Consider the following 27,229-nt stretch of genomic DNA (forward strand, 5'->3'; position numbering starts at 1 on the left):
AGTGTCGTTCAGCAAACAGGCGAGGGGAGAGAGAGACTTGGCATAATTTTATTTTGTACAGGAAGGACTTGCATTATCGTAGTCCCATTAACAGCAAGAACTGTTTCACGACATAACCAAACGTTACGGCAACACAAGCTGGCAGGAAGCGGAAGACTTCACTGGTCTCTGGACAGACGCTTTCACGTCGCCTGTTACGCTTGAAGATGTTGGTAACTGAGGCATTAGTACAAAAGATCTTTTAAAGTGGGGCAAATTGTGGCAATACATCAACCACAGAACTAGTCATCTAACCACCAGTAAACTCAAAGGAATATTGGTCATGAACATGGTCGATGTAGCTCTTGCTGGCTCTCAGAAGGAAAACCAGTCCTGGCTTAGTCATCCAGCATCACTGTCTTTTTTTTTGACCAATCTAGCTTTTTAAAGTATCTGACACTTCAAAGTTCAAAGTAATATTATCAAAGTTATAGATGTCACCATATACAACACTGAGATTCATTTTCTTGTGGGTGTACTCAATAATTTCATAATCGAACAATAAAAACGATAGATTCAATAAAAGACCTCTCCAACCTAGGCGTTCAACCAGACAGCAAATTCAGCAAAAACAAAAAGAAAAAAAAAACAATAAATAGATAGATAGATAGATAGATAACTAACTAACTAACTAAATAGGCAATAAATACTGAGAACCTGAGAGGAAGAGTCCTTGAAAGTGAGTCCACAGGTTGTGGGAACATTTCAGTGATGGGGCAAGTGAAGCTGAACGAAGTTATCAACTGGTTCAGGAGCCTGATGTTTGAGGGGTAGTAACTGTTCCTGAACCTGGTAGTATGAGTCCTGAGGCTCCTGTACCTTCTACCTGATGGAGGTGGAGGTGGAGGTGAGAAGACAGCAAGGACTGGGTGGTGCAGGGTCCCTGATGATTGACAACACTTCGGCCCAACTTGCCCATGCTGACCCAGGCGTTTATCAGAGCCAGTCCTATGTGCCTGCGTTTGTACCACATCCCTCTAAACCAGGAGATCCCAACCTTTTGTTAAGCCATGGAGCAATACCATTAACCCCAGGTTGGGAACCCCTACGCTAAACCTTTCCAGTCCATCTATGTCTATTGCACTCCTCGAAAACTGGGCAGACCACTTTTGGAATACTGTGTTGCATTTTGCTTGCTCCATTACAGGAAGGATTTGGAAGCTTTAGAGAGGGTGCAGAGGAGATTTACCAGGATGCTGCCTGGATTAGAGAGTATGTCTTATGAAGAGAGGTTGGGTGAGCTACGGCATTTCTCTTTGTAGTGAAGGAGGGTAAGAGGTGACTTGACAGGGGTATACACAATGAGAAGAGGCATAGATCTAGTGGACAGCCAGGGTGGAATTGGCTAATACGAGGGACCGTAATTTTGATGTGATCCAAGGAAAGAATAGAGGGGAAGTCAGAGAGTGGTGGGTCTGTGAAACATACCGCCAGGGCGCTGGTAGAGGCAGGTACGTTAGATGGGTTCACGGGTAATAGAAAAGTGAAGGGTGATGTGGAAAGGAAGGGTAGATTGATCTTGGTACAACACTGCACCACACTGTTCTACGTTGAAATGTTCCTCACAATTATGACTGGAATGGAAACAAATTACAGTAACAATGAGTATTTACTCGTTGTTCAGATGGACATCTCTCCCACCCATTGCATGATAACAACATGATTTAGTCCAGGTCTTTGGAGACCTGTGCAAATGTTCGGGAAACGAGACATCAAGCACTGCGCCTGAGGGCCGACCTTGGGAGGAGCTTGACAGAAATCAGACTGCGATCTCAAATCCAGATCAGGCAGCAACAATGCTATGCCTGGTTTGACACATGTTGCTCTGACCAAAACCCCACCCCATAGTCTTTAACCACACCAAATATCCAACTGAGCTGCATTCCTTGGACACTGGCTGAGTTTAGAAGAGTGTGGGGTCGACCTCATTGATTGAGGCAGCAGGGATGGACAACAGAGAACGAGAAGCCATTCCCTCAGTATTGTGGTGATCGTGCTGACTAGATGCATCTCCTCCTTGTAACAGTTTCAATATTATGCAGTGATAATAAACCTGATCTTGAGGTTGCAGAGTCTGGAACAGGGAGCTAGGGTCAGGGGCTTAGGATTAAAATTCAGACCATCGGAATCAAGTTTAACATCACCAGCATGTCGTGAAATTTGTACTTTACGGCCACAGTACAATTCAATGCATAATAGAGAGGGAAAAAAATTACAGTAAATATACATTAAATGGTTAAAGTACAGAAATAAAGAGTAGTGAGGTGGTGTTCATGGGTTTGATGTCCATTGAGAAATCCAATGGCAGAGGGAAGAAGCTGTTCCTGAATCGTTGAGTGTGTGTCGTCAGACTCCTGTACCTCCTCCCTGACTGTAGCAATGAGAAGAGGGTGTCCTGGGTGATGGGGTCCTTAATGATGAACGCTGCCTTTTTGAGGCATCACTGGATACCACAGAGGCTAGTGCCCACGATGGCGCTGACCGAGTTTACAAATCTCCGCAGCTCACTTCAATCCTGTGCAGTAGACCCCCTCGCCGCCCCCCCAGCCTCATTAGAACGCTCTTCCAGGGTTCAGCTGCAGAAACTTGCAAGTGTTTTTTGGTGACGTACCAAACCTCCTCAAACTCCTAACAGTCTCTGTCAAGGCTGAGAAGCGGAGATAGACTGTGCTAGATCCCTGGAGGCTGGTGCAAGTGCTGAATACACTCCAGGATAGGAGCTATGGGGACAGGGACACACTCACTGGGCCATTCCGCTACTGAACGGCGTCGGCTCCAATGATCTGAAGAGGCAACTTTGCCTCCTCTCTGTTCTTGCAATCAACATCTTACTAAAGCACGAGCTTTTCATCCTGTGCCAGGCACTGATGTGATTGGAGATTAGGTACAAACACATCATTGTGGAGGGCAAGCCAGACAAACAATCAAGCTGTTGCATCGCTTTTCCGAGTTATACAAATGGCCCAGAACACAAACCAGGCAACTATTACAGTGACTAACCTGCAGGAGAGGAGATCAAAGCATGGAGCTCGGGTACAAAGGTACCCATCTTTCTGAATGGCTGCATCACCGAGGAGCGATGCACACGATCAGAATAAGCAGCAGTGGGTTGTAAACTCTGCCAGCTCCACGCAAGCACTAGACTCCCAATCACTGGGGACATCTTCAAGGAGCGATGCCTCTGAAAGCCGGCGCCCTGGGACATGCCCTCTTCTCATTGTTACCATCAGGGAGGAGGCACAGGAGGCCTGAAGAGACACACCAAATGTTTTAGGAACCGCTTTTTAAAAAAAAGTTTAATCTATGGAGATACGGCGTGGAATAGGCCACCAGCAGCCCCCGATTTAATCCTAGCCTAACCATGAAATAACTTACAACTACCATTTAGCCTACCGACTGGTATGTCTTTGGACAGTGGCGAGAGTTCAACCTGGGTCACTGGTACCGTACAGCGTTGCACTAACCTCGACACTACCATGATACCACTGTATGGTGCTCCTTCCCCTTCTGCCTCACTACCACACTACCTCACTATCTTATGTGCACTACATATTTAATTTCATATTCACACATTACTGTAATTCACATTTTTTTAAGAGAGAGACTATTGCAGAGGGAATGAGAGAGAAGTGAGCAGGTGTTCAGCACCGTCTACCAGCCTCTTGCACGCTGCTCATGAAAGCAGGTCCCTACGTCTGAACAGTCTCTCTCCTTGATGCTGTTGGAGGAGGGTACTGAAGTCCTCAGTCTGCTGTTTATGGATTGATCTGTAGTTCGATTGGACGCTTTCCATCTTGTGTTTTTATACTGTGTTTTTGATTTCTTTCTTGTTGCCGTTTGTGTGCGGGGAGTGTTGATGTTTCTGTTGTCATTTGTGTGTGGGGAGTGTTGATGTTTCTGTTGTCATTTGTGTGTGGGGAGTGTTGATGTTTCTGTTGTCATTTGTGTGTGGGGAGTGTTGATGTTTCTGTTGTCATTTGTGTGTGGGGAGTGTTGATGTTTCTGTTGCCGTTTGTGTGCGGGGAGTGTTGATGTTTCTGTTGCCGTTTGTGTGCGGGGAGTGTTGATGTTTCTGTTGTCATTTGTGTGCGGGGAGTGTTGATGTTTCTGTTGCCGTTTGTGTGCGGGGAGTGTTGATGTTTCTGTTGCCGTTTGTGTGCGGGGAGTGTTGATGTTTCTGTTGCCGTTTGTGTGCGGGGAGTGTTGATGTTTCTGTTGTCGTTTGTGTGCGGGGAGTGTTGATGTTTCTGTTGTCGTTTGTGTGCAGGGAGTGTTGATGTTTCTGTTGTCGTTTGTGTGCGGGGAGTGTTGATGTTTCTGTTGCCGTTTGTGTGCGGGGAGTGTTGATGTTTCTGTTGTCGTTTGTGTGCAGGGAGTGTTGATGTTTCTGTTGTCGTTTGTGTGCGGGGAGTGTTGATGTTTCTGTTGTCGTTTGTGTGCGGGGAGTGTTGATGTTTCTGTTGTCGTTTGTGTGCGGGGAGTGTTGATGTTTCTGTTGTCTTTTGTGTGCGGGGAGTGTTGATGTTTCTGTTGTCGTTTGTGTGCGGGGAGTGTTGATGTTTCTGTTGTCGTTTGTGTGCGGGGAGTGTTGATGTTTCTGTTGTCGTTTGTGTGTGGGGCATCGTTGATGTTTCTGTTGCCGTTTGCGTGATTTGGTTTTTTTTCTGCGTGTGGGGAGTGTTGATGTTTCTGTTGCCGTTTGCGTTATTTGGGGGGGTTTTTGCGTGTGGGGAGTGTTGATGTTTCTGTTGCCGTTTGCGTTATTTGGGGGGTTTTTTGCGCTTGGGAAGTGTTGATGTTTTTCTTTGAACGGCTTCCAAGGCTTTCTTTGTTTCATGGCTGTTTGGAGAAGGCAAATCTCAGTTGTATACAGTTTGATAATAAATATACTTTGCACTTTACGGAGTAAACCCAATGGGGAAAAAAAAGCGGAAGAGAAGCCAGAGGAATCCACAGTGTGACATGGTAAAATTGTGGCCAGCGACCCCGGTTCGATTCTCGCCGCTGTCTGTAAGGAGTGGCCAGCATAACAGTACCAGCGACCCCGGATCGATTCTCGCCGCTGTCTGTAAGGAGTGGCTAGCATAACAGCACCAGCGACCCCGGTTCGATTCTCGCCGCTGTCTGTAAGGAGTGGCCAGCATAACAGCACCAGGGACCCCGGTTCGATTCTCACCGCTGTCTGTAAGGAGTGGCTAGCATAACAGCACCAGGGACCCCGGTTCGATTCTCACCGCTGTCTGTAAGGAGTGGCTAGCATAACAGCACCAGGGACCCCGGTTCGATTCTCACCGCTGTCTGTAAGGAGTGGCCAGCATAACAGCACCAGGGACCCCGGATCGATTCTCGCCGCTGTCTGTAAGGAGTGGCTAGCATACAGCACCAGCGACCCCGGTTCGATTCTCACCGCTGTCTGTAAGGAGTGGCTAGCATAACAGCACCAGCGACCCCGGTTCGATTCTCACCGCTGTCTGTAAGGAGTGGCTAGCATACAGCACCAGCGACCCCGGTTCGATTCTCACCGCTGTCTGTAAGGAGTGGCTAGCATAACAGCACCAGCGACCCCGGTTCGATTCTCACCGCTGTCTGTAAGGAGTGGCTAGCATAACAGCACCAGCAACCCCGGTTCGATTCTCACCGCTGTCTGTAAGGAGTGGCCAGCATAACAGCACCAGGGACCCCGGTTCGATTCTCACCGCTGTCTGTAAGGAGTGGCCAGCATAACAGCACCAGGGACCCCGGATCGATTCTCGCCGCTGTCTGTAAGGAGTGGCCAGCATAACAGCACCAGCGACCCCGGTTCGATTCTCACCGCTGTCTGTAAGGGGTGGCTAGCGTAACAGCACCAGCGACCCCGGTTCGATTCTCACCGCTGTCTGTAAGGAGTGGCTAGCATAACAGCACCAGGGACCCCGGTTCGATTCTCACCGCTGTCTGTAAGGAGTGGCCAGCATAACAGCACCAGCGACCCCGGTTCGATTCTCACCGCTGTCTGTAAGGAGTGGCTAGCATAACAGCACCAGCGACCCCGGTTCGATTCTCACCGCTGTCTGTAAGGAGTGGCCAGCATAACAGCACCAGCGACCCCGGTTCGATTCTCACCGCTGTCTGTAAGGAGTGGCCAGCATAACAGCACCAGGGACCCCGGTTCGATTCTCACCGCTGTCTGTAAGGAGTGGCTAGCATAACAGCACCTGCGACCCCGGTTCGATTCTCGCCGCTGTCTGTAAGGAGTGGCTAGCATAACAGCACCAGGGACCCCGGTTAGATTCTCTCCGCTGTCTGTAAGGAGTGGCTAGCATAACAGCACCAGCGACCCCGGTTCGATTCTCACCGCTGTCTGTAAGGAGTGGCTAGCATAACAGCACCAGGGACCCCGGTTCGATTCTCACCGCTGTCTGTAAGGAGTGGCTAGCATAACAGCACCAGGGACCCCGGTTCGATTCTCGCCGCTGTCTGTAAGGAGTGGCTAGCATAACAGCACCAGCGACCCCGGTTCGATTCTCACCGCTGTCTGTAAGGAGTGGCTAGCATAACAGCACCAGGGACCCCGGTTCGATTCTCACCGCTGTCTGTAAGGAGTGGCTAGCATAACAGCACCAGCGACCCCGGTTCGATTCTCACCGCTGTCTGTAAGGAGTTTGTATGTTCTCTCCGTGGTCGTGCAGGCTTCCTCCCACATTCCAAAGACATGCGGGTTAGTGCTAGTGAGCCTTGGGCACGCTCTGTTGGTGCCGGAAGTGTGACAAAAGTTGCACATGGTTGGACTGTGTTGGTCGTTGACAGAAACATCGATACACACATGGCAAACAAAGCTAGTTATCTGCTGTCAGCCCTCTGTCGAGGACGGAAAAGCAGGGAGGAAGATGGCTCATCCACAGTTTCCCCTAAGGTCAGGGCGACGGATTCTGACAGGTCAGACAGCAGCAGGTTTCACTGATTTCGGTAACACTATCCATGGCCGAAAATGGTCTCCGTCTGCCGAAACAGTGACTGCTGGCGGCAGGATTGAATGGGGAGCATTGACACCGTCTACCATGGAAACACCGGCACAAGGAATCAGAAATAATTTCCAAGTATGTGCTGTCAGGGTAACTAAAGTTAGACGAGCAGCTGACTGGCTGGACCTGTTTCACTGTTACATATTCCACACAACCTCAAAATTCAAGACTGTTTAATGTCATCTCAATTGAAGGGAGAACAAAATAATTGTTGTTGTTCTGGATCCGATGCAACACAAAAAAATAAACACAGTAAGATAAGGAACACAATAACAAAAAAAACACTATAAATATAAATACATAAGACAGCTTGCAACTTCATAAGGGTCTGCTCAGGCCAAGTCTGGAACAATGCATATGGTTCTGCTTGCCCCATTATGGGAGGTTGAGGCTTGGGAGAGGTTAGGATGCTGTCTGGTTTAGAGGGCAAGAGGCTGGATAAACTTGGCTTGTTTTCTCTGGGCGAGGGGAGTTCTGATAGAGGTTTATAAGATTATCAAAGGAATAGTGGACGGAGGGTATCTATTCCCCAGGGTTGAAATGTCTAACACCAGAGGGCGTGCATTGAAGGTGAGAGGGGGTCAGTTCAAAGGGGATGTGAGGGGTAAGTTTTTTTTTACCCAGACAGGGGTCAATTCCTGAGGTGGAGGTGGAGGCAAATACAATAGAGGCTTTTAAGAGACATTTGGATCGGCACGTGGATGTGAGGAAGATGGAGGGATGTGGACATGGTGTAGGGAGGAGGGATTCACTTTTCGGGGTTTTCTGATCTACCTTCCAGCTGGTTCAGTACAAGGCCCTGTCCCTGTGCTATACTCTGTTCTACATACACAGCTCGATTGTACATCCATAAAGAAATGCAAGGCTGGCAAAAGGACGACTGACAGGAAATAATAAAGAAGGGGTGGAGTTGGTGATTGGCCTCACTGCTTGGGGAGAGTAACATTTTGAGTCTGGATGGGAGTGGGACGACACAAGGCAGGCAGATTTACTGGGAGGTACTGGAAACCCTGAGCAATATCAGAATAGAACACAGAGAGACAGCAGAAAGCCCAGAAGCCACAAGCCTGACTGTGAAAGGTGGAGGTGAGGAGGGCAAACACACCTGTGAGCCTCACAGAGCACGACAGCTCAGAAGGGTACTGTGGCCCTTCAGTCCACCATATTATGCCAACCTTTAACCCTAACCCAAGATCAATCCAATCTTCCCTCCCACAGCTGAACGTCATGTCTGAGCCCTCCGATTAATAACCCAAACGCCTGAATACTTATTCAAAAGCCCGTAGGCCATCTGGCCCTTTATTTCAACATGGCTGAGCCATTTTCTCTCTCAGCCACAATCATGCCCTGAATAATCAAGAAATCTATCAGAATGCTTAAATATACCCAATGACTTGGCCCCACAGCCACCCTTGGCAATGGATCCCAGATTCCCCCACCATAGGAAACATCCTCCCCTCATCCCCTCCATCATTCGAAAGCTTTCAATGCGGATATCCCTCATTCTTCTGAATTCCAGTGAAGGAAACATCCTCTCCACATCCACTCTATCTGTGTCCTCTGGTCCCAGACTCCCCCACTATAGGAAACATCCACTCTATCTGTGTCCTCTGGTCCTAGACTCCCCCACTATAGGAAACGTCCTCTCCACATCCACTCTATCTGTGTCCTCTGGTCCCAGACTCCCCCACTATAGGAAACATCCACTCCACATCCACTCTATCTGTGTCCTCTGGTCCTAGACTCCCCCACGACAGGAAACATCCTCTCCACATCCACTATCTGTGTCCTCTGGTCCTAGACTCCCCCACTATAGGAAACATCCTCTCCACATCCACTCTATCTCTGTCCTCTGGTCCTAGACTCGCCCACTATAGGAAACATCCTCTCCACATCCACTCTATCTGTGTCCTCTGGTCCTAGACTCCCCCACGATAGGAAACATCCACTCTATCTGTGTCCTCTGGTCCTTGCCTCCCCCACTATAGCAAACATCCTCTCCACATCCACTCTGTCTGTGTCCTCTGGTCCCAGACTCCCCCATTACAGGAAACAGCCACTCCACACCCACTCTATCTGTGTCCTCTGGTCCTAGACTCCCCCACTATAGGAAACATCCTCTCCACATCCACTCTATCTGTGTCCTCTGGTCCTAGACTCCCCCACTATAGCAAACATCCTCTCCACATCCACTCTGTCTGTGTCCTCTGGTCCCAGACTCCCCCATTACAGGAAACAGCCACTCCACACCCACTCTATCTGTGTCCTCTGGTCCTAGACTCCCCCACTATAGGAAACATCCTCTCCACATCCACTCTATCTGTGTCCTCTGGTCCTAGACTCCCCCACTATAGGAAACATCCTCTCCACATCCACTCTGTCTGTGTCCTCTGGTCCCAGACTCCCCCATTACAGGAAACAGCCACTCCACACCCACTCTATCTGAGTGCTCTGGCCCTAGACTCCCCCACTATAGGAAACATCCTCTCCACATCCACTCTATCTGTGTCCTCTGGTCCTAGACTCCCCCACTATAGGAAACATCCACTCTATCTGTGTCCTCTGGTCCTAGCCTCCCCCACTATAGGAAACATCCTCTCCACATCCACTCTGTCTGTGTCCTCTGGTCCCAGACTCCCCCATTACAGGAAACAGCCACTCCACACCCACTCTATCTGTGTCCGATGGTCCTAGACTCCCCCACTATAGGAAACATCCACTCTATCTGTGTCCTCTGGTCCTAGCCTCCCCCACTATAGGAAACATCCTCTCCACATCCACTCTGTCTGTGTCCTCTGGTCCCAGACTCCCCCATTACAGGAAACAGCCACTCCACACCCACTCTATCTGTGTCCGATGGTCCTAGACTCCCCCACTATAGGAAACATCCTCTCCACATCCACTCTATCTGTGCCCTCTGGTCCTAGACTCCCCCACTATAGGAAACATCCTCTCCACATCCACTCTATCTCTGTCCTCTGGTCCTAGACTCGCCCACTATAGGAAACATCCTCTCCACATCCACTCTATCTGTGTCCTCTGGTCCTAGACTCCCCCACTATAGGAAACATCCACTCTATCTGTGTCCTCTGGTCCTAGCCTCCCCCACTATAGGAAACATCCTCTCCACATCCACTCTGTCTGTGTCCTCTGGTCCCAGACTCCCCCATTACAGGAAACAGCCACTCCGCACCCACCCTATCTGTGCCCTCTGGTCCTAGACTCCCCGACTATAGGAAACATCCTCTCCACATCCACTCTATCTGTGTCCTCTGGTCCTAGACTCCCCTCCTCTTCACATCCACTCTATCTGTGTCCTCTGGTCCTAGACTCCCCACTATAGGAAACATCCTCTCCACATCCACTCTATCTGTGTCCTCTGGTCCTAGACTCCCCCACTATAGGAAACATCCACTCTATCTGTGTCCTTTGGTCCTAGACTCCCCCACTATAGGAAACATCCTCTCCACATCCAATCTATCTCTGTCCTCTGGTCCTAGACTCCACCACTATAGGAAACATCCACTCTATCTGTGCCCTCTGGTCCTAGATTCCCCACTATAGGAAACATCCTCTCCACATCCACTCTATCTGTGTCCTCTGGTCCTAGACTCCCCCACTATAGGAAACATCCTCTCCACATCCACTCTATCAGTGTCCTCTGGTCCTAGACTCACCGACTATAGGAAACATCCACTCTATCTGTGCCCTCTGGTCCTAGACTCCCCTATAGGAAACATCCACTCTATCTGTGTCCTCTGGTCCTAGACTCCCCCACTACAGGAAACATCCTCTCCACATCCACTCTATCTGTGTCCTCTGGTCCTAGACTCCCCCACGACAGGAAACATCCTCTCCACATCCACTCTATCTGTGTCCTCTGGTCCTAGACTCCCCCACTACAGGAAACATCCTCTCCACATCCACTCTATCTGTGTCCTCTGGTCCCAGACTCCCCCACTATAGGAAACATCCTCTCCACATCCACTCTATCTGTGTCCTCTGGTCCTAGACTCCCCCACTATAGGAAACATCCTCTCCACAACCACTCTATCTGAGTCCTCTGGTCCCAGACTCCCTACTATAGGAAACATCCTCTCCACATCCACTCTATCTGTGTCCTCTGGTCCTAGACTCCTCCACTATAGGAAACATCCTCTCCACATCCACTCTATCTGTGGTCCTAGACTCCCCACGATAGGAAACATCCTCTCCACATCCACTCTATCTGTGTCCTCTGGTCCCAGACTCCCCCACTACAGCAAACAGCCGTTCCACACCCACTCTATCTGTGTCCTCTGGTCCTAGACTCCCCCACTATTAGAAACATCCTCCCCACATCCACTCTATCTGTGTCCTCTGGTCCTAGACTCCCCCAGTATAGGAAACATCCTCTCCACATCCACTCTATCTGTGGTCCTAGACTCCCCCACTACAGGAAACATCCTCTCCACATCCACTCTATCTGTGTCCTCTGGTCCTAGACTCCCCCACTATAGGAAACATCCACTCTATCTGTGTCCTCTGGTCCTAGACTCCCCCACTATAGGAAACATCCTCTCCACATCCACTCTATCTGTGTCCTCTGGTCCGAGATTCCCCCACTATAGGAAACATCCTCTCCACATCCACTCTATCTGTGCCCTCTGGTCCTATACCCCCACCCCCCACGATAGGAAACATCCTCTCCACACCCACTCTATCTGTGTCCTCAGGTCCTAGACTCCCCCACTACAGGAAACATCCTCTCCACATCCACTCTATCTGTGTCCTCTGGTCCTAGACTCCCCCACTATAGGAAACATCCTCTCCACATCCACTCTACCTGTGTCCTCTGGTCTTAGACTCCCCCACTATAGGAAACATCCTCTCCACATCCACTCTGTCTGTGTCCTCTGGTCCTAGACTCCCCCACTATAGGAAACATCCTCTCCACATCCACTCTATCTGTGCCCTCTGGTCCAAGACCCCCCCACGATAGGAAACATCCTCTCCACATCCACTCTATCTGTGTCCTCTGGTCCTAGACTCCCCCATTATAGGAAACATACTCTCCACATCCACTCTATCTGTGTCCTCTGGTCCTAGACTCCCCCATTATAGGAAACATCCTCTCCACATCCACTCTATCCGTGTCCTCTTGTCCTAGACTCCCCCACTATAGGAAACATCCTCTCCACATCCACTCTATCCGTGTCCTCTGGTCCCAGACTCCCACACTACAGGAAACAGCCGCTCCACACCCACTCTATCTGTGTCCTCTGGTCCTAGACTCCCCCAGTATAGGAAACATCCTCTCCACATCCACTCTATCTGTGGTCCTAGACTCCCCCACGACAGGAAACATCCTCTCCACATCCACTCTATCGGTGCCCTCTGGTCCTATACCCCCCCCCCCCCGATAGGAAACATCCTCTCCACACCCACTCTATCTGTGTCCTCTGGTCCTAGACTCCCCCACTACAGGAAACATCCTCTCCACATCCACTCTATCTGTGTCCTCTGGTCCCAGACTCCCCCACTATAGGAAACATCCTCTCCACATCCACTCTATCTGTGTCCTCTGGTCCTAGACTCCCCCACTATAGGAAACATCCTCTCCACAACCACTCTATCTGAGTCCTCTGGTCCCAGACTCCCTACTATAGGAAACATCCTCTCCACATCCACTCTATCTGTGTCCTCTGGTCCTAGACTCCTCCACTATAGGAAACATCCTCTCCACATCCACTCTATCTGTGGTCCTAGACTCCCCACGATAGGAAACATCCTCTCCACATCCACTCTATCTGTGTCCTCTGGTCCCAGACTCCCCCACTACAGCAAACAGCCGTTCCACACCCACTCTATCTGTGTCCTCTGGTCCTAGACTCCCCCACTATTAGAAACATCCTCCCCACATCCACTCTATCTGTGTCCTCTGGTCCTAGACTCCCCCAGTATAGGAAACATCCTCTCCACATCCACTCTATCTGTGGTCCTAGACTCCCCCACTACAGGAAACATCCTCTCCACATCCACTCTATCTGTGTCCTCTGGTCCTAGACTCCCCCACTATAGGAAACATCCACTCTATCTGTGTCCTCTGGTCCTAGACTCCCCCACTATAGGAAACATCCTCTCCACATCCACTCTATCTGTGGTCCTAGACTCCCCCACGACAGGAAACATCCTCTCCACATCCACTCTATCTGTGCCCTCTGGTCCTATACCCCCCCCCCCCCACGATAGGAAACATCCTCTCCACACCCACTCTATCTGTGTCCTCAGGTCCTAGACTCCCCCACTACAGGAAACATCCTCTCCACATCCACTCTATCTGTGTCCTCTGGTCCTAGACTCCCCCACTATAGGAAACATCCTCTCCACATCCACTCTACCTGTGTCCTCTGGTCTTAGACTCCCCCACTATAGGAAACATCCTCTCCACATCCACTCTGTCTGTGTCCTCTGGTCCTAGACTCCCCCACTATAGGAAACATCCTCTCCACATCCACTCTATCTGTGCCCTCTGGTCCAAGACCCCCCCGCGATAGGAAACATCCTCTCCACATCCACTCTATCTGTGTCCTCTGGTCCTAGACTCCCCCACTATAGGAAACATCCTCTCCACATCCACTCTATCTGTGTCCTCTGGTCCTAGACTCCCCCACTATAGGAAACATCCTCTCCACATCCACTCTATCCGTGTCCTCTGGTCCTAGACTCCCCCACTATAGGAAACATCCTCTCCACATCCACTCTATCCGTGTCCTCTGGTCCCAGACTCCCACACTACAGGAAACAGCCGCTCCACACCCACTCTATCTGTGTCCTCTGGTCCTAGACTCCCCCAGTATAGGAAACATCCTCTCCACATCCACTCTATCTGTGGTCCTAGACTCCCCCACTACAGGAAACATCCTCTCCACATCTACTCTATCTGTGTCCTCTGGTCCTAGACTCCCCCACTATAGGAAACATCCACTCTATCTGTGCCCTCTGGTCGTAGACTCCCCCACTATAGGAAACATCCTCTCCACATCCACTCTATCTGTGTCCTCTGGTCCGAGATTCCCCCACTATAGGAAACATCCTCTCCACATCCACTCTATCTGTGCCCTCTGGTCCTATACCCCCCCACCCCACGATAGGAAACATCCTCTCCACACCCATTCTATCTGTGTCCTCAGGTCCTAGACTCCCCCACTACAGGAAACATCCTCTCCACATCCTCTCTATCAGTGTCCTCTGGTCCTAGACTCCCCCACTATAGGAAACATCCACTCTATCTGTGCCCTCTGGTCCTAGACTCCCCACTATAGGAAACATCCTCTCCACATCCACTCTATCTGTGTCCTCTGGTCCTAGACTCCCCCACTACAGGAAACATCCTCTCCACATCCACGCTATCTGTGTCCTCTGGTCCTATACTCCCCCACTACAGGAAACATCCTCTCCACATCCACTCTATCTGTGTCCTCTGGTCCTAGACTCCCCCACTATGGGAAACATCCTCTCCACATCCACTCTATCTGTGTCTTCTGGTCCTAGACTCCCCCACTATAGGAAACATCCACTCTATCTGTGCCCTCTGGTCCTAGACTCCCCACTATAGGAAACATCCTCTCCACATCCACTCTATCTGTGTCCTCTGGTCCTAGTCTCCCCCACTGTAGGAAACATCCTCTCCACATCCACTCTATCTGTGCCCTCTGGTCCTAGACCCCCCCACGATAGGAAACATCCTCTCCACACCCACTCTATCTGTGTCCTCTGGTCCCAGACTCCCCCACTACAGGAAACAGCCGCTCCACACCCACTCTATCTGTGTCCTCTGGTCCTAGACTCCCCCACTGTAGGAAACATCCTCTCCACATCCACTCTATCTGTGTCCTCTGGTCCTAGACTCCCCCACTATAGGAAACACCCTCTCCACATCCACTCCATCATTTGAAAGCTTTCAATGAGGACATCCAAGCGAGTCTTGGGGCTCCTTATATGACAAGCCTTCCAATAACTTTACTGAGTATCTTTATCTCTATATTAACTCATCTTTGAGGGCCAATGCCCACCAGAACTACAGTTCTATTAGGCGTCAGCATAATCGAACATGGAACATTACGTCGCAGTACAGGCCCTTCAGCCCACAATGTGGTGCTAATCCTTTCGCCACCTCCAAAATCAATCTGACCTTTCTCTCCTACATAGCCCTCCGTTTTTTCTATCACGCATGTGCTGACTTCAGACTCTTAAATGTCCTTAATGTATCTGCCTCTGGCAGCTCGTTCCCACACCCAGCCCCCCATGTGAGGAAAACTTCCAATCACCTTAAAATGAATCCACGTATCATTTCCTTCAATCACCCGGCATTGAAGCCTTCTTTTCTGTCAGTAAAATTCACCTTCCGCCTCGCGAGGGTCTAATCGTGGGATGGAGGGTGGGACGAGCGATTCAGGTCAGCGACAAGAATTAGAGGTTAGTGAACGCTGGGAAGGTTGACACCCAGTCGATGTACACATTCAGGGCTGACAGCAGTCACGGAACACAACCATAGGATTCAGAGATGCGGCTCTTGGGCAGGCAAGGATAGATGGATACAGTAGACCACAATCTTAGCAGCTTCAGAAATCCAGGTTTCACTTCCTTGAGGCAGGACTATTCATTAGAGCCACTGGGTCTCCTGCTGGGTGTCAAATCAATTCCACCCCCTTCACTCCCATACATAGGGGGCGGCCTCTCACACACACTGAGCCTCACTGGGGGGGACAGACCCGCACACAAGGTTAGCACCACTCTCTACAGTGCAGTCAACCCGGGTGCAATTCCTGCCGCTGCCTGCGAGGAGTGTGCACGTTCTCCCCGTGACGGTGTGCGCTTCCTCCAGGTCCTTCCCGCTCACCAAGCCCATACGGGTTAGGGTTGGTGAGTCGTGGCCATGCTGTGTTGGCGCTGGAGATGCGGTGACTCTAGCACAGCCGTCAGACTGCATCGGTCGCTGACGCAAAGACACGATTCGCTGGACGCCTCAATGCGGCAAATGGACCGGGCGAGGGCCGAGTCTCCGGCCGATTCTGGGCTAACAGTTACAAGAGTATCTTTAAAACCCAGGCGTTCAGTGATTCAGGCACACGGGGACAGAAGGGGTAACTGCACACCCCCCCCCCCCCCCACCGCCCTTCAGTGTCAGTCGAATCGAGCGCCCTGTCCCATTCGCAGCCTCTCTCGTTACAGCGCGTTACTGGGCTGGACGGCAGCGTTACTGTTACAGCACCAGCCACCGGGTTCGATCCCCGCCACTGTCTGTAAGAAATCTGTATGTTCTCCCCATGACCGAGGGGGTTTCCTCCCACCTCCCAAAGACGTACGGGGTAGTAGGTGAGTTAGTCACCTGGCAGCGGAGGGTTACGAGGTCAGGAGGGCCTGTTATTGTGCCCCATCTTTAAATAGAAGGAAAAACTTGCCTGTTTTCAGTGGGACTGCTGCATGTTAAAGATCACCCCCTCTCACCCCGCGGGGGAAGAGAATACTGAAGCTCTCTCCTGCGAGACCCTCACCCCTCCTGCGATCACTCACCGGGAACAGAGAGCACACAACTGGCCATTTACCTCCTGTATTGTTTGCAGAACCTTGCAGCGCAGTTTCAAGTAATACATTATGCAACCAGCCTGAGACATTTGCCACAAAAGAGCTGCGCAGTGTGAAGACAAGTCTCCTCCAGGCCGTGCGGCACACCTACACACAAATCTGGAGAAACATTTCCAGTCACAGTGAGAGGATTTGCGGCCTGCTGCATATTCTTTTTTTCCTCTGGCGAGGTGATTGGAGGGATGCAGGCAGAGGCTCCTGTCAGTTACCTAAGCACGGCCCTCCTGCACACCGTGGGTGCGAAATTCTCCGGGGTGGGGGTTGGATTCTGAATGGTTTCTGGGCTCTGCTGGCAGTGACTCAGCAGCCAGTGCTTGAGGCTCCGTGAGGATGTGGGTTCAAAGTCCTGCTCCAGACATCTGCGTGCAAAAGCTGGGAGTCCACTGAGAGAGGGGGTGGGAAAGAGGAGCGGGGCCTTTGCCTTGCTGTTCTGTCGCTCGGTGTGAGACCAGAACACACTGCAGCAGAACTAGTCCATTCAGCCCATCGATTCTGCACCACCATTCCATCATGGTTGATCTATTATCCCTCTCAACCCCATTCCCCTGCCTTCTCCCCATAACCTTTAATGCTCTGACTAATTAAGAACCTATCAACCCCCGCTTTAAATATACCCAATGGCTTGACCTCCACAGCCGCCTATAGCAATGAATTCCACCAATTCACCATCCTCTGGCTAAAGAAATTCCTCCTCATCTCTATTCTAAAGGGATGCCTTTCTATTCTGAGACTGTGCCCTCTGGTCCTAGCGCATGGGGGTGGGGGGGGATGTTAAAGGCAAGTTCAGAGGAGAATGCCGTAACACTGAATAAAGGCCCTTCGGCCCACAATATCATGCTGACCCTTTAATCGACTCCAAGATCAATCTAACCCTTCCCTCCCACCTCGCCCTCAATTTTTCTGCAATCCATGTGCCTATCATAATGTTCCCTAATGTACCTGCCTCTACCACCGCCCCTTGGCAGCACGTTTGACAACCACCACTCTCTAGGTTAAAAAACTACCTCTGACACTCCCCCAAACTTTCCACCAATCACTCGAAAATCAGGCCCCCTTAATTTCGCCAGTTCCACCCTGGGAAAACACCTCTGGCTCTCCACTCGAGATTGAAGCTGCAGAAATTCATAATATCTGTCAGTTCCAACATGGGTGCCGGTCTCCATAGTGTCCAAGACATCTTCAAGAGGTGGTCCATCGTTAAGAACCCCACCACCCAGAACGTGTCGTGTCGGGATGTAGGCACACTCAGAGATTCAGCCTGCAAAGTTAGCAAATTCACGACATACGGCAGTGATATTGAACCCGACTCTGACTGCCATCTTGTCCACCTCCATTCCAAAGAGAAAAGCTCTGGCTCACTCAGCATATGCCCCCGGGTCCAGGCAGAATCCAACCTACCTCCCAGCGTCCATGTTGGCGCTGGAATGCGCGGCGACACTTTTGCAGGCTGCCCTCAGCGCGTCCTGTGCTGGCCGTTAACGCAAACAACGCATTTCAATGTGGGCGTGATCAACAAACAAATCTGAATCTGGCACGATGCCACGTTTACGAAGAGCCCTTCACCCCTGCTCTCCCAGGTGGACGTCGCACATCCCACCGTGCTCCTGCAGAAAAGCCGAGGGAAACACTCGCCCCCTCCACCAACACCCAAACGTGCAGCCTACACTTTTCTAGAAACCAGTTCACAACACGAGATCGCCCTCCCCCACTATGCGCGATATTTACCAGAAGACGACACTCAAATAACCACGCGCTACAACGGCGGTGTGCAGAAGAGCATCTCTGAACGCACAATACGTCAAACCTTTAAGTTGACTGACTACAGCAGCAGACCACTCACACACACACACACACACACACACTCTCTCACTCAGTCAGTGGCCAATTTATTAGGTACACAAGTTTCCTAATAAGTGGCTCTTGAGTGAACTTCTTTCTGCCTTGACTCTATCCCTAACCCCCTGGTCAGCAACTCAACCTGCAAGTTAACCTTCAGGGAATCCTGCACGAGTTCCCTCAATTCCCTTTGCAGCTTCGATCTCTGAATTTGCTCACCTCCTACTTAGAAAACGGTCCACGCCTTTACTTGTGCTACCAAAGAACATGAGCACTCACTTCCTGACACTGTCGTCCATCTGGGGATTTTCACCGCCCATCCCACACTCTCTCTGACCCACTCCTGTCAGACTGGGCAACAGCTTCCTCCCTCAGGCTGTGACCCTGCCTCCACCGAGGTCTCGTCACCAGCACAGCCTACCTGTGCTGTGCAATAACTACATTTTGAATGATAATTTACTAACTTCTTTAAAGCAATATTTTGTTTTGCGTGCTGTGAGAGAGGTATATTCTCTGGGCGCACCGTGGACGTTGTTTCATTAGGGTATACGTGTAAAGTCAGAAGACTATAAACTTAAAAACAAACAGAGAGGAAGTTGGAAAAGATTGGGAGACAGATTAACGGTCAGAAGCAAGGACAGGGACTTGGATGGTGTAAATACGGAAACACTCTGGGTCAGTAAACAGAGGAGAGAGCCAAGGAGTTGGGTTGGATGGGGGTGGGGTGAGGGGGGAGGAGGAGATTGGGGAGCACATGAGATTCCTTTCATTATCCAACAAGCTGTGATGTTAAAAGTCCTACTTCAGGATGCAAGTTTATTGACCATGTGCGCGCACGCCAAAACGTGGCAATCGCGTCAACAACCACCACACTTGACGGGAGTGCTGGGGGCAGCCAGCAAGCATCGGCACACACTCCGGAGCCAAGCACGATGCAAAGACAGCCACAGCGAAGTCGCAAACAAGTGGCGGGGAGGAAAGTTTGATCGCTAGCAAGTAGTCATTTTATTTTTTGAAGAGAGTAATTTGTTTGTTATCTCCACAGCTGTGGCCCTGAGGAATACTTCAAAGTAGATTTAATAATAAAGTATGTATGTATTTTCCTGCAGGCATTCACAGTAGTTACAAATAAATACAACAGAATCAATGAAGAACTACACACAAAGACAAACTACCAATGTGCAAAAGGCAAAAAACTGCGCAAATATAAAACGAAAACCTAATAATAGAAAATAAGTAAGTTTAATTCCAGAGTTCTTTGTAAGGAGGTCATACATTCCTTCTGGTATGTGGATGGGTTTTTTCTCGGTGCTCCGGACTCCCTGCACGGTTAATTGGTTATTGTAAATTGTCCTGCGATTAGGCTAATTTTAAAATCGGTGGGCTGCCGGCCGGTGTGGCTCGTTGGAAGGACCTGTTCCACGCTGTATCTCTAAATAACAATAACTATAAATAACATTGCTCATCAGAATTGCCAGTGACAGATTGCAGCGGACCCAGCACCAAGTACGCCAAAGCTAGAAACGTGGTCAGTGGTTTTCTGATTAGCAACGTGCAGGAAACACAGACACAAACTTCAGCAAGACGTAGTGGGTCACTGTTTCCTGGGGGCTCCAACACAACATATTCCTGTGAGGAACAGCACGGCTTCTGACTGCGAGGACCACTGAGAAGACATTCTCTTGAACTGAATTGACTTTATTACTTACGTCCTTCATGTGCACGAGTAAAAATCTTTACGTTACGTCTCCATCTAAATGTGCAATGTATAGTAATTTATAATAAATATTATGTACAACAGGACAGTCAGTATAACACAGAAATACAGTTGCATCAGCGTGAGTTCATCAGTCTGATGGCCTGCTGGGAGAGGCTGTCCCGAAGCCTGTTGGTCCTGGCTTTTATCCTGCGGTACCGATTCCCGGATGGTAGCAGCTGGAACAGTTTGTGGTTGGGGTGACTCATGTCCCCAATGATCCCTCAGGCCCTTTTTACACACCTGTCTGTGTAAATGTCCTGAATGGTGGGAAGTTCACACCTACAGATGCGCTGAGCTGTCTGCACCACTCTCTGCAGAGTTCTGTGATTGAGGGAGGTACAGTTCCCACATCCAGTCAGGATGCTCTCAATTGTGCCCCTGTAGAAAGTTCTTAGGATTTGAGGGCTCATACCAAATTTCTTCAACCATCTGACATGAAAGAGGTACGTACAGACCATGTGGGATCCTTGGTGATGTTTATGCCGAGGAACGTAAAGCTGTTCACCAGGCTGAGAGACAGACCACCACCCACGTCTCACCAGTAGCTCTTTACCCCTTAAACTTTGCACTAAATATCAATCTGCTGCAATGTATTTTATCATTCGTCAATTCATCTGTGGTTACACCAGTTCAGTGTGCTGTGTTGCACACAGAGGAACGGTACCCTGTCTGGCGTATACGCAATGTGACGGCGAGCGCTCGGTAACCGCACTCCTCATACACACGTACGGCCTTGTCATTCCGCAGCCATTGCGCAGTGTGCGCACTTCGATGTCTCTCCCCACACCGCCCCCATGAATATTTCCTCCAAATGGGCCCCAAGACCGAGCTAATGTGCCATACACGTAATGGGATGTGGAAGTGTGTATATGGTGTCTGTATACTGTATTCAAAGTAGATAATTCGATTTTGTAATGATTGCAACTACACAGTGGGCTGCATCACGTTCTGATTCATGTGTAGTCTGAAGGTAACTTTGCTGGTGTGTTCCGGTGTTGAGCTCTTCACCGAGGGAGAGGGAGAGGGGTGAGAGAGATCGAGGCTGCCATGAGTTCACACTGGACAAAGTACAGAGATGTTATTGTGTTTTCTGGTAGATATCTTCTTGCAAACATTGCCAGTTCTCTCTTCATTATTTTTTGTAAGTTTGATTTTTGACACATGTGATGATAAACACCCAGCACCAAAGTGCTGGGTGACTGCCGTTGTTCATTTGGTCATAGCCCACATATCTAACACATGTGCATGGTTGAATGAAAATAAACTTGAACTCTTGATAGTGTTCCAGAAAACTGTAACGCACCCTCCAAGCCCACTGGCTACGCCGGAAAATTCCCCTCGCTGCTCTAGCAAACTGCGTTGCAAATAGTAACCAGGTTAAGAATGCCTCTAAAATAACTTCAGGAAGTCACAGGGTTCAGAGAAATGCTATCAGGGCAACTGGAATCCATTGATGTTGGCTGATTATTGTTGGACAAACCTCAAACAAGTCACCCACAAAACACTATTGCAGATCATCAGCACTGTTATGCAATTAAACACATCAGACCACAAGACCAGGAGTTATAGGAGCAGAATTATGCCATTCGGCCTATCGACTCTGCTCTGCCATTTCATCATGACTGATCCAATTTTCCTCTCAGCCCCCAGTCTCCTGCCTTCTCCCCGTCTCCCTTCAAGCTCTGACAAATATACGGCCTTATATTCAATAAAAGTTAATTTCTCCTTTCTCCAAATTCTTACGTGATGCAAGTTGTCTGAAATTATGTTTGTGTTCAGTTAAAGCAGTCTATCACAACAAAAATACTGAGGAAGCCGCACTTTTGAAAAAAAATTGTTGCCCGTTGTTATCAGTCTGTACGAAAACACAACATTAATCGTTAAGGACTCTCAGCATCCGAGATTCCCCGAAGACCTGCACTCAGTGATTTAAGAACACTTTATTCCTCTCTGAGTGGCCCGTGAGCATCCCCTCGCTGACTGTCCTTTGCATCGATGTTTCTGCTACTTGCAGTCATTTCTGTGTTTTCTACAACAAATTTCTCATCACGTCAGTGATAATTAGCCTGATTCTGACCCACTGTGGGCTGAATGGCCTTCCTCGTGCCATACTGTTCTCAGTTCTATGCAGAGAATGCTCCAAGCAACTGCACGCAATCACCAGAGATTGATGTTGCCACACGTAAGATACTGGACATACAGCTCGGGTGCCTAAGACTTTAGCACAGTACTGTAGTAATTTTATATATTGCACTGTATTGCTGCAAAAAAAAATGGACTTGTGAGTGATAAACCTGATTCTGATATGGGTCTCTATTGTGGACCATACTTGCCCAGCCATGAATCGGTGGATCAGACTCGAGGGGCTGAATGGCCTAATTCTGCTATGCCTTATGGTACCAGATTCATTTCCAGTTGAGATCTTCAATTAATCTCAAAGTCCCGAGTATTTATCACACATGTCCCCGATTTGAGATTGAGATTCTCCCACTAGTGGAAACAGCACCACGTTTACGCTGTCAGGATCTCACAACGGAGATCTGATTTCTCCAGCCAGGACAATGTATCCGAGAAGATTGAGCCACGGTCCCTAGCCGTGTCAATCTTCCACGGAGTGACCGGGTGCTGTTCAGCAATCGTAAGTTACAGGTTACCGAGCTCCGAAACCACTGAAACAAAAGTGAAGAGGAGCTTGGGCACCAAAACCTGCCAGGAGAGTTTAAAGCGAATTATATACCGTACTATTTACCCTGAGATTCATTTTCTTGCAGGCATTCACAGGAAAATAAACATACAGAATATGAAAAATTAGAAAAGACTGACAACCGATGTACAAAAGACAAATCTTACAAACAAAAACATTAAAGGATACAGCTGTCCCCCGCTTTCCGAATGTTTGCTTTACACAGCTTCGTTCTTATGGCAGACTTACATTAGTACCTGTTTTCACTAACTGAAAGAGAATTTTCACTTTTACAAAAAAAGACACCCGCTGTAAACTTGTGTTTACCCCGAGAAAGAGTACCATGACCGTGAAGCCTTGCGCGGGCAGGAGTGCACAAGCATGTGTGCATGTGCCATTTTTGTTTCTACAAATTGATTTTGGCTGAATCCTCCCCGCTTCTGGTAAGTGAAACTACACTGTACATACATTATTTCTACTTTATATAGCTGTGTGTTTATCATATCATTCCTGCTTTTACTATATGTTCGTGTTATTTTAGGTCTTCTGTGTTATTTGGTATGATTTGGTAGGTTATTTTTTGGGTCTGGGAAATTTTTTCCATATAAGTTAATGGTAGATGTTTCTTCGCTTGATGCCGTTTCAGCTTACGAAAGGTTTCATAGAAGCGTTCTACCTTCGGATAGAGGGGGAAGCCTGTACTGAGAACACGAGTTGTGAAAAGTCCTTGAGAGTCTGTAGGCCAGAGCGAGGTGAGTGAAGTTACGCCTCTGCCCCGACTGTGATAGTGTCGCACTAACGGCAGCTCCTACAGAATCTTGTCAAAGCTTCTAAGAAAGGCGCTACCGTGCCGTTATTCGTGATGGCACTTGGGTGCGGGCACCAGGACACGTTGCCAGAGAATCTCCCGCTCCCCCAATGAGGTCTGGCTCATGCACCTCCAGCTAATCCCTCTTGTAGTCAAAACACATACAACCCTGCGATTCACTTCCTTGCAATAAATCTATAGAATAATAACCATATCAATGAAAGACCGACGTGGACATTCAGTCAGTATGCAAAAGACAAACCTTGCAAGTACAAACAGAAAGCAAAAATAGTAATAAATAAGCAATAAATATCAAGAACATGAGATGAAGAAAGTGAATCCATCAGTTCTGGGAACATTTCAGTGATGGGGCAAGCAAAGTTATCCCCTTTGGTTCAGGAGCCTGATGCTTGAGGGCTAATAACTGTTCCTGAGCCTGGTGGTGTGGGACCTGATTCTCCTGGGAACAGTGAGAAGAGAGCAAGTCCTGGGTGCTGGGGTTCCCTGATGATGGACGCTGCTTCCCTGCGACAGCGCTCCACGTAGATGTCCTCAGTGGTGGGGAGGGCTTTACCTGCGATGGACTGGGACGTATCCACTATTTTGAAGTGTTTTCCGCTCAAGTTGAGAGCGATCCCTTCAGATATTAACCCCTTAATGGTGCTCTTCCTGCGGAGCTCAGGCTACGAGGTGCAGGCAACACACTGGTCAATGACACTGCCACACCAAGGAACAGGAACTTGATTTTTTTTAAAAGAATTTTAATGAAATGTTATGTCATTTTCACAGAGCACCATAAACTGTAACTAGGTGAGAGAGGCTGGCTGCTATGTACTAACTGAGGAGCTCAGAATGTTATAGCCCATTAACTTCCCACGCATAGCTCAGGGTTTAATGGTGTGTGAACACAGAATGGGTGATTAGGGGCTGGAAGAGAGATGCTTTGTTTGCTAAAGATGGGCCAGAAGACAGCATCCAGAGTAGTACACCACTCACAAGTGCTAGAGGAACTCAGCAGGTCAGAGAACAGAATACACAGCTGACATTTCAGGCTGAGACCCCTCATCAGGAAGGGGGCAGAAGCCAGAAACGTCAACAGTTAATTCCTCCCCATAGATGTTTCCTGACCTGCTGAGTTCCTTCAGCACTGTACACACTGCTCTGGATTTCCAGCATCTGCAGAATCTCTTCTGTTTACACCTGGGGGGAAAGCTCTCCTCTCCCCTACCTTCTCATGCTGACCTCCATGGTGCTAACGAAGGGGCTCAGAACCGGTACACGTGGGCATTTACGGTCCAGGGACAGCGACCTGATCCCGAGGCATGACGTGCTCGCTCGAAAGCCTGCCACCTGATCTATCCACCGTGAAATCAATCGGTAGAGCGCGCACTTGCCTCATTCTCTCAAATCGAACCGATACATTCCCTTAAGTTAATGAACCCGAATCCTGGCCATGGAGTTGACTTGCATTACGACATCTGAGCGTACTTTGGCAATGCTAGCGCAATGGTTAGCTTTGCAGAGCGGGTGGCACGGGTTCAATCCCGACGCTGCCCATAAGGAGTTTGTACATTCTCCCCGTGACCGTGTGGATTTCCTCCGGGTGCCCCGGTTTCCTCTCACAGTCCAAAGACATGGGGTCGATAGGTTAATTAGTCATTGTAAACTGTCCCGTGATTCGGCCTGCTGCGTAGCACAGCTCGCAGGGCTGTTTCCGCACTGTGTCTTTCAATCCGTAAATAACACCAGGTGAACTCAGTCCAACCCTGACTATGAAAGGAGGAGAGTTGGGCATGGGGCTAGCAACCCCATCCCTGGGAGAGGAAGCATTTTCGAAGATGGGCTACACTCAAAAGACTGGCCCAGCACAGAGGGCCTGGCGAGCTGGCCAATGTCCAGTGATGGGGCTTGAGGAGCAAAGATGGAAAAACACAGCAGGTCAGGCAGCTCCATGTGTCAACAGTTGATGTTGTGGGCCGAGACCCTTTGTCGGAACGAGATTGATCAGGATGAGGAGAGAGGCATTTTGCTTTAAGATAAAGGAACCAGATTGCATCAGATAGCAACAAGAATCGCAGAGAGGTGGGAGGTGATAAAAAAAACAAGTCACAGGGACTGCTGTTCTGCTGTCAGAGGACACAATGCAATGAAAGGCAAGGGTAAAGATTTTAAAGATTAGCTTTATTTGTCACACATATGTCCAAACACAGCGAAATGCATCGTTTGCGTCAATGTCCGACGCAGTCCGAGACCCACGCTTCCAGCGCCAACATCGCAAGCCCACGGCTCATGAACCCAAGCTCATACGTGTTTGGGCTGTGGGAGGAAACCAGGGCAGCCAGAGGAAACCCACATGGTCACGGTTCACAGACAGGGTCGGGAACTGAATCCTGACCAGTGATGAATGGCATTGTGACAGAGTTACACTGAATATCACACTAGCTAGGGCTTGTCTGTGTTTACTTAAAGATCAAACAGTGCATCTACATCCTTCTACCAATTTCAATTTGATGCTGCTCAAGTATTTGCAGGGTTCAAGCACAAAGCTGGGTGCCTCGACAATTAGAAGGTCCCATCCACACCGGATATTTAGACCGTAAGGCACAGGAGCATAATTAGGCCTTTCGGCCCATCGCATCTGCAACACCACTCCATCTCAACCCCATTATCTCTCCTCTGAACTCTCATTTTCCTGCCTCTCCCCATAAACTGACACCCCGACTAATCCAGAACCCATCAACCTCTGCTTTCAATATGACTCGGCTTTCACAGCCCTCTGTGGCGATGAATTCCACAGATTCACCCCCTTCTGGCTTCCCAAGTCCCTCTGCACCTCCGACTTCTGATTTTGCTCTCCATTTAGAAAATAGCCCACACTTTTATTCCTTCACCACAGTGCTTTTACTTGATCGGGGAGGTTTTTTTTTAAAAAACAACTCTGATAATCTCAGATTAAATTTAAATAACTAAATTAAATTCTACACCCAGCCCACGTCCTTGAACTGCCAGTTCAATGACTTACGGGTGTTGTTAAAACGGGCTCAGAATCTACTCGTACATCTAAAGACTGGAGAGAGCAGTGGGACTCAGCCAGTTCCATTATGGCAGTCCCAACCACCTGCCTATCGTCTCCCCTTGGGTTCCCTCCCCTCTTTTCCCCCTTCAGTACTTTACCTTTCCTACCTATCACCCTCCAGCTAGCCTCCTTCCTCTCCCGCCATCCTTTTCAATCCGGATGAAGGGTCTCAGTTTGAAACGTCAACTGTTTATTCCCCTCCACAGACACCGCCTGACCTGCTGAGTTCCTCCGGCCTTTTGTGCAAGTTGCTCTGGATTTCCAGCCTCTGCAGATGGCGGTTGGGGGTTTTTGCGATTGCTTGCAAGGTGTGTAGTTGTGTGGGGGGGGGGAGGTATGGTGCTGCCTCAAGTGGGGGGAGAGTCAATGCTTCTGCGTGGGAGGGGAAAGAGCTTTGCAG

The 27,229-nt window shown here is 49.3% G+C and overlaps 1 protein-coding gene across 6 annotated transcripts in view; it reads right to left on the reverse strand.

Annotated features, from left to right (window-relative positions):
- The window catches only part of mark2b (MAP/microtubule affinity-regulating kinase 2b), a 220,077-nt gene that overhangs the window by 140,362 nt on the left and 52,486 nt on the right, over positions 1-27,229 (reverse strand). For 2 of the 6 annotated variants that reach the window (XM_059955398.1, XM_059955395.1), the window contains exon 1: positions 16,628-16,783. The exons of the other annotated variants lie outside the window; for them this stretch is intronic. In XM_059955398.1, the coding sequence (XP_059811381.1) occupies positions 16,628-16,696 (69 nt within the window). In that variant the 5' untranslated portion in view covers positions 16,697-16,783. Of the gene's footprint in view, positions 1-16,627; positions 16,784-27,229 lie in introns of those variants that run through there. 6 annotated transcript variants of the gene reach the window in all.

The sequence above is a fragment of the Hypanus sabinus genome, chromosome 31 (genome assembly GCF_030144855.1).
Source record: "Hypanus sabinus isolate sHypSab1 chromosome 31, sHypSab1.hap1, whole genome shotgun sequence".
Classification (NCBI taxonomy): Eukaryota; Metazoa; Chordata; class Chondrichthyes; order Myliobatiformes; family Dasyatidae; genus Hypanus; species Hypanus sabinus.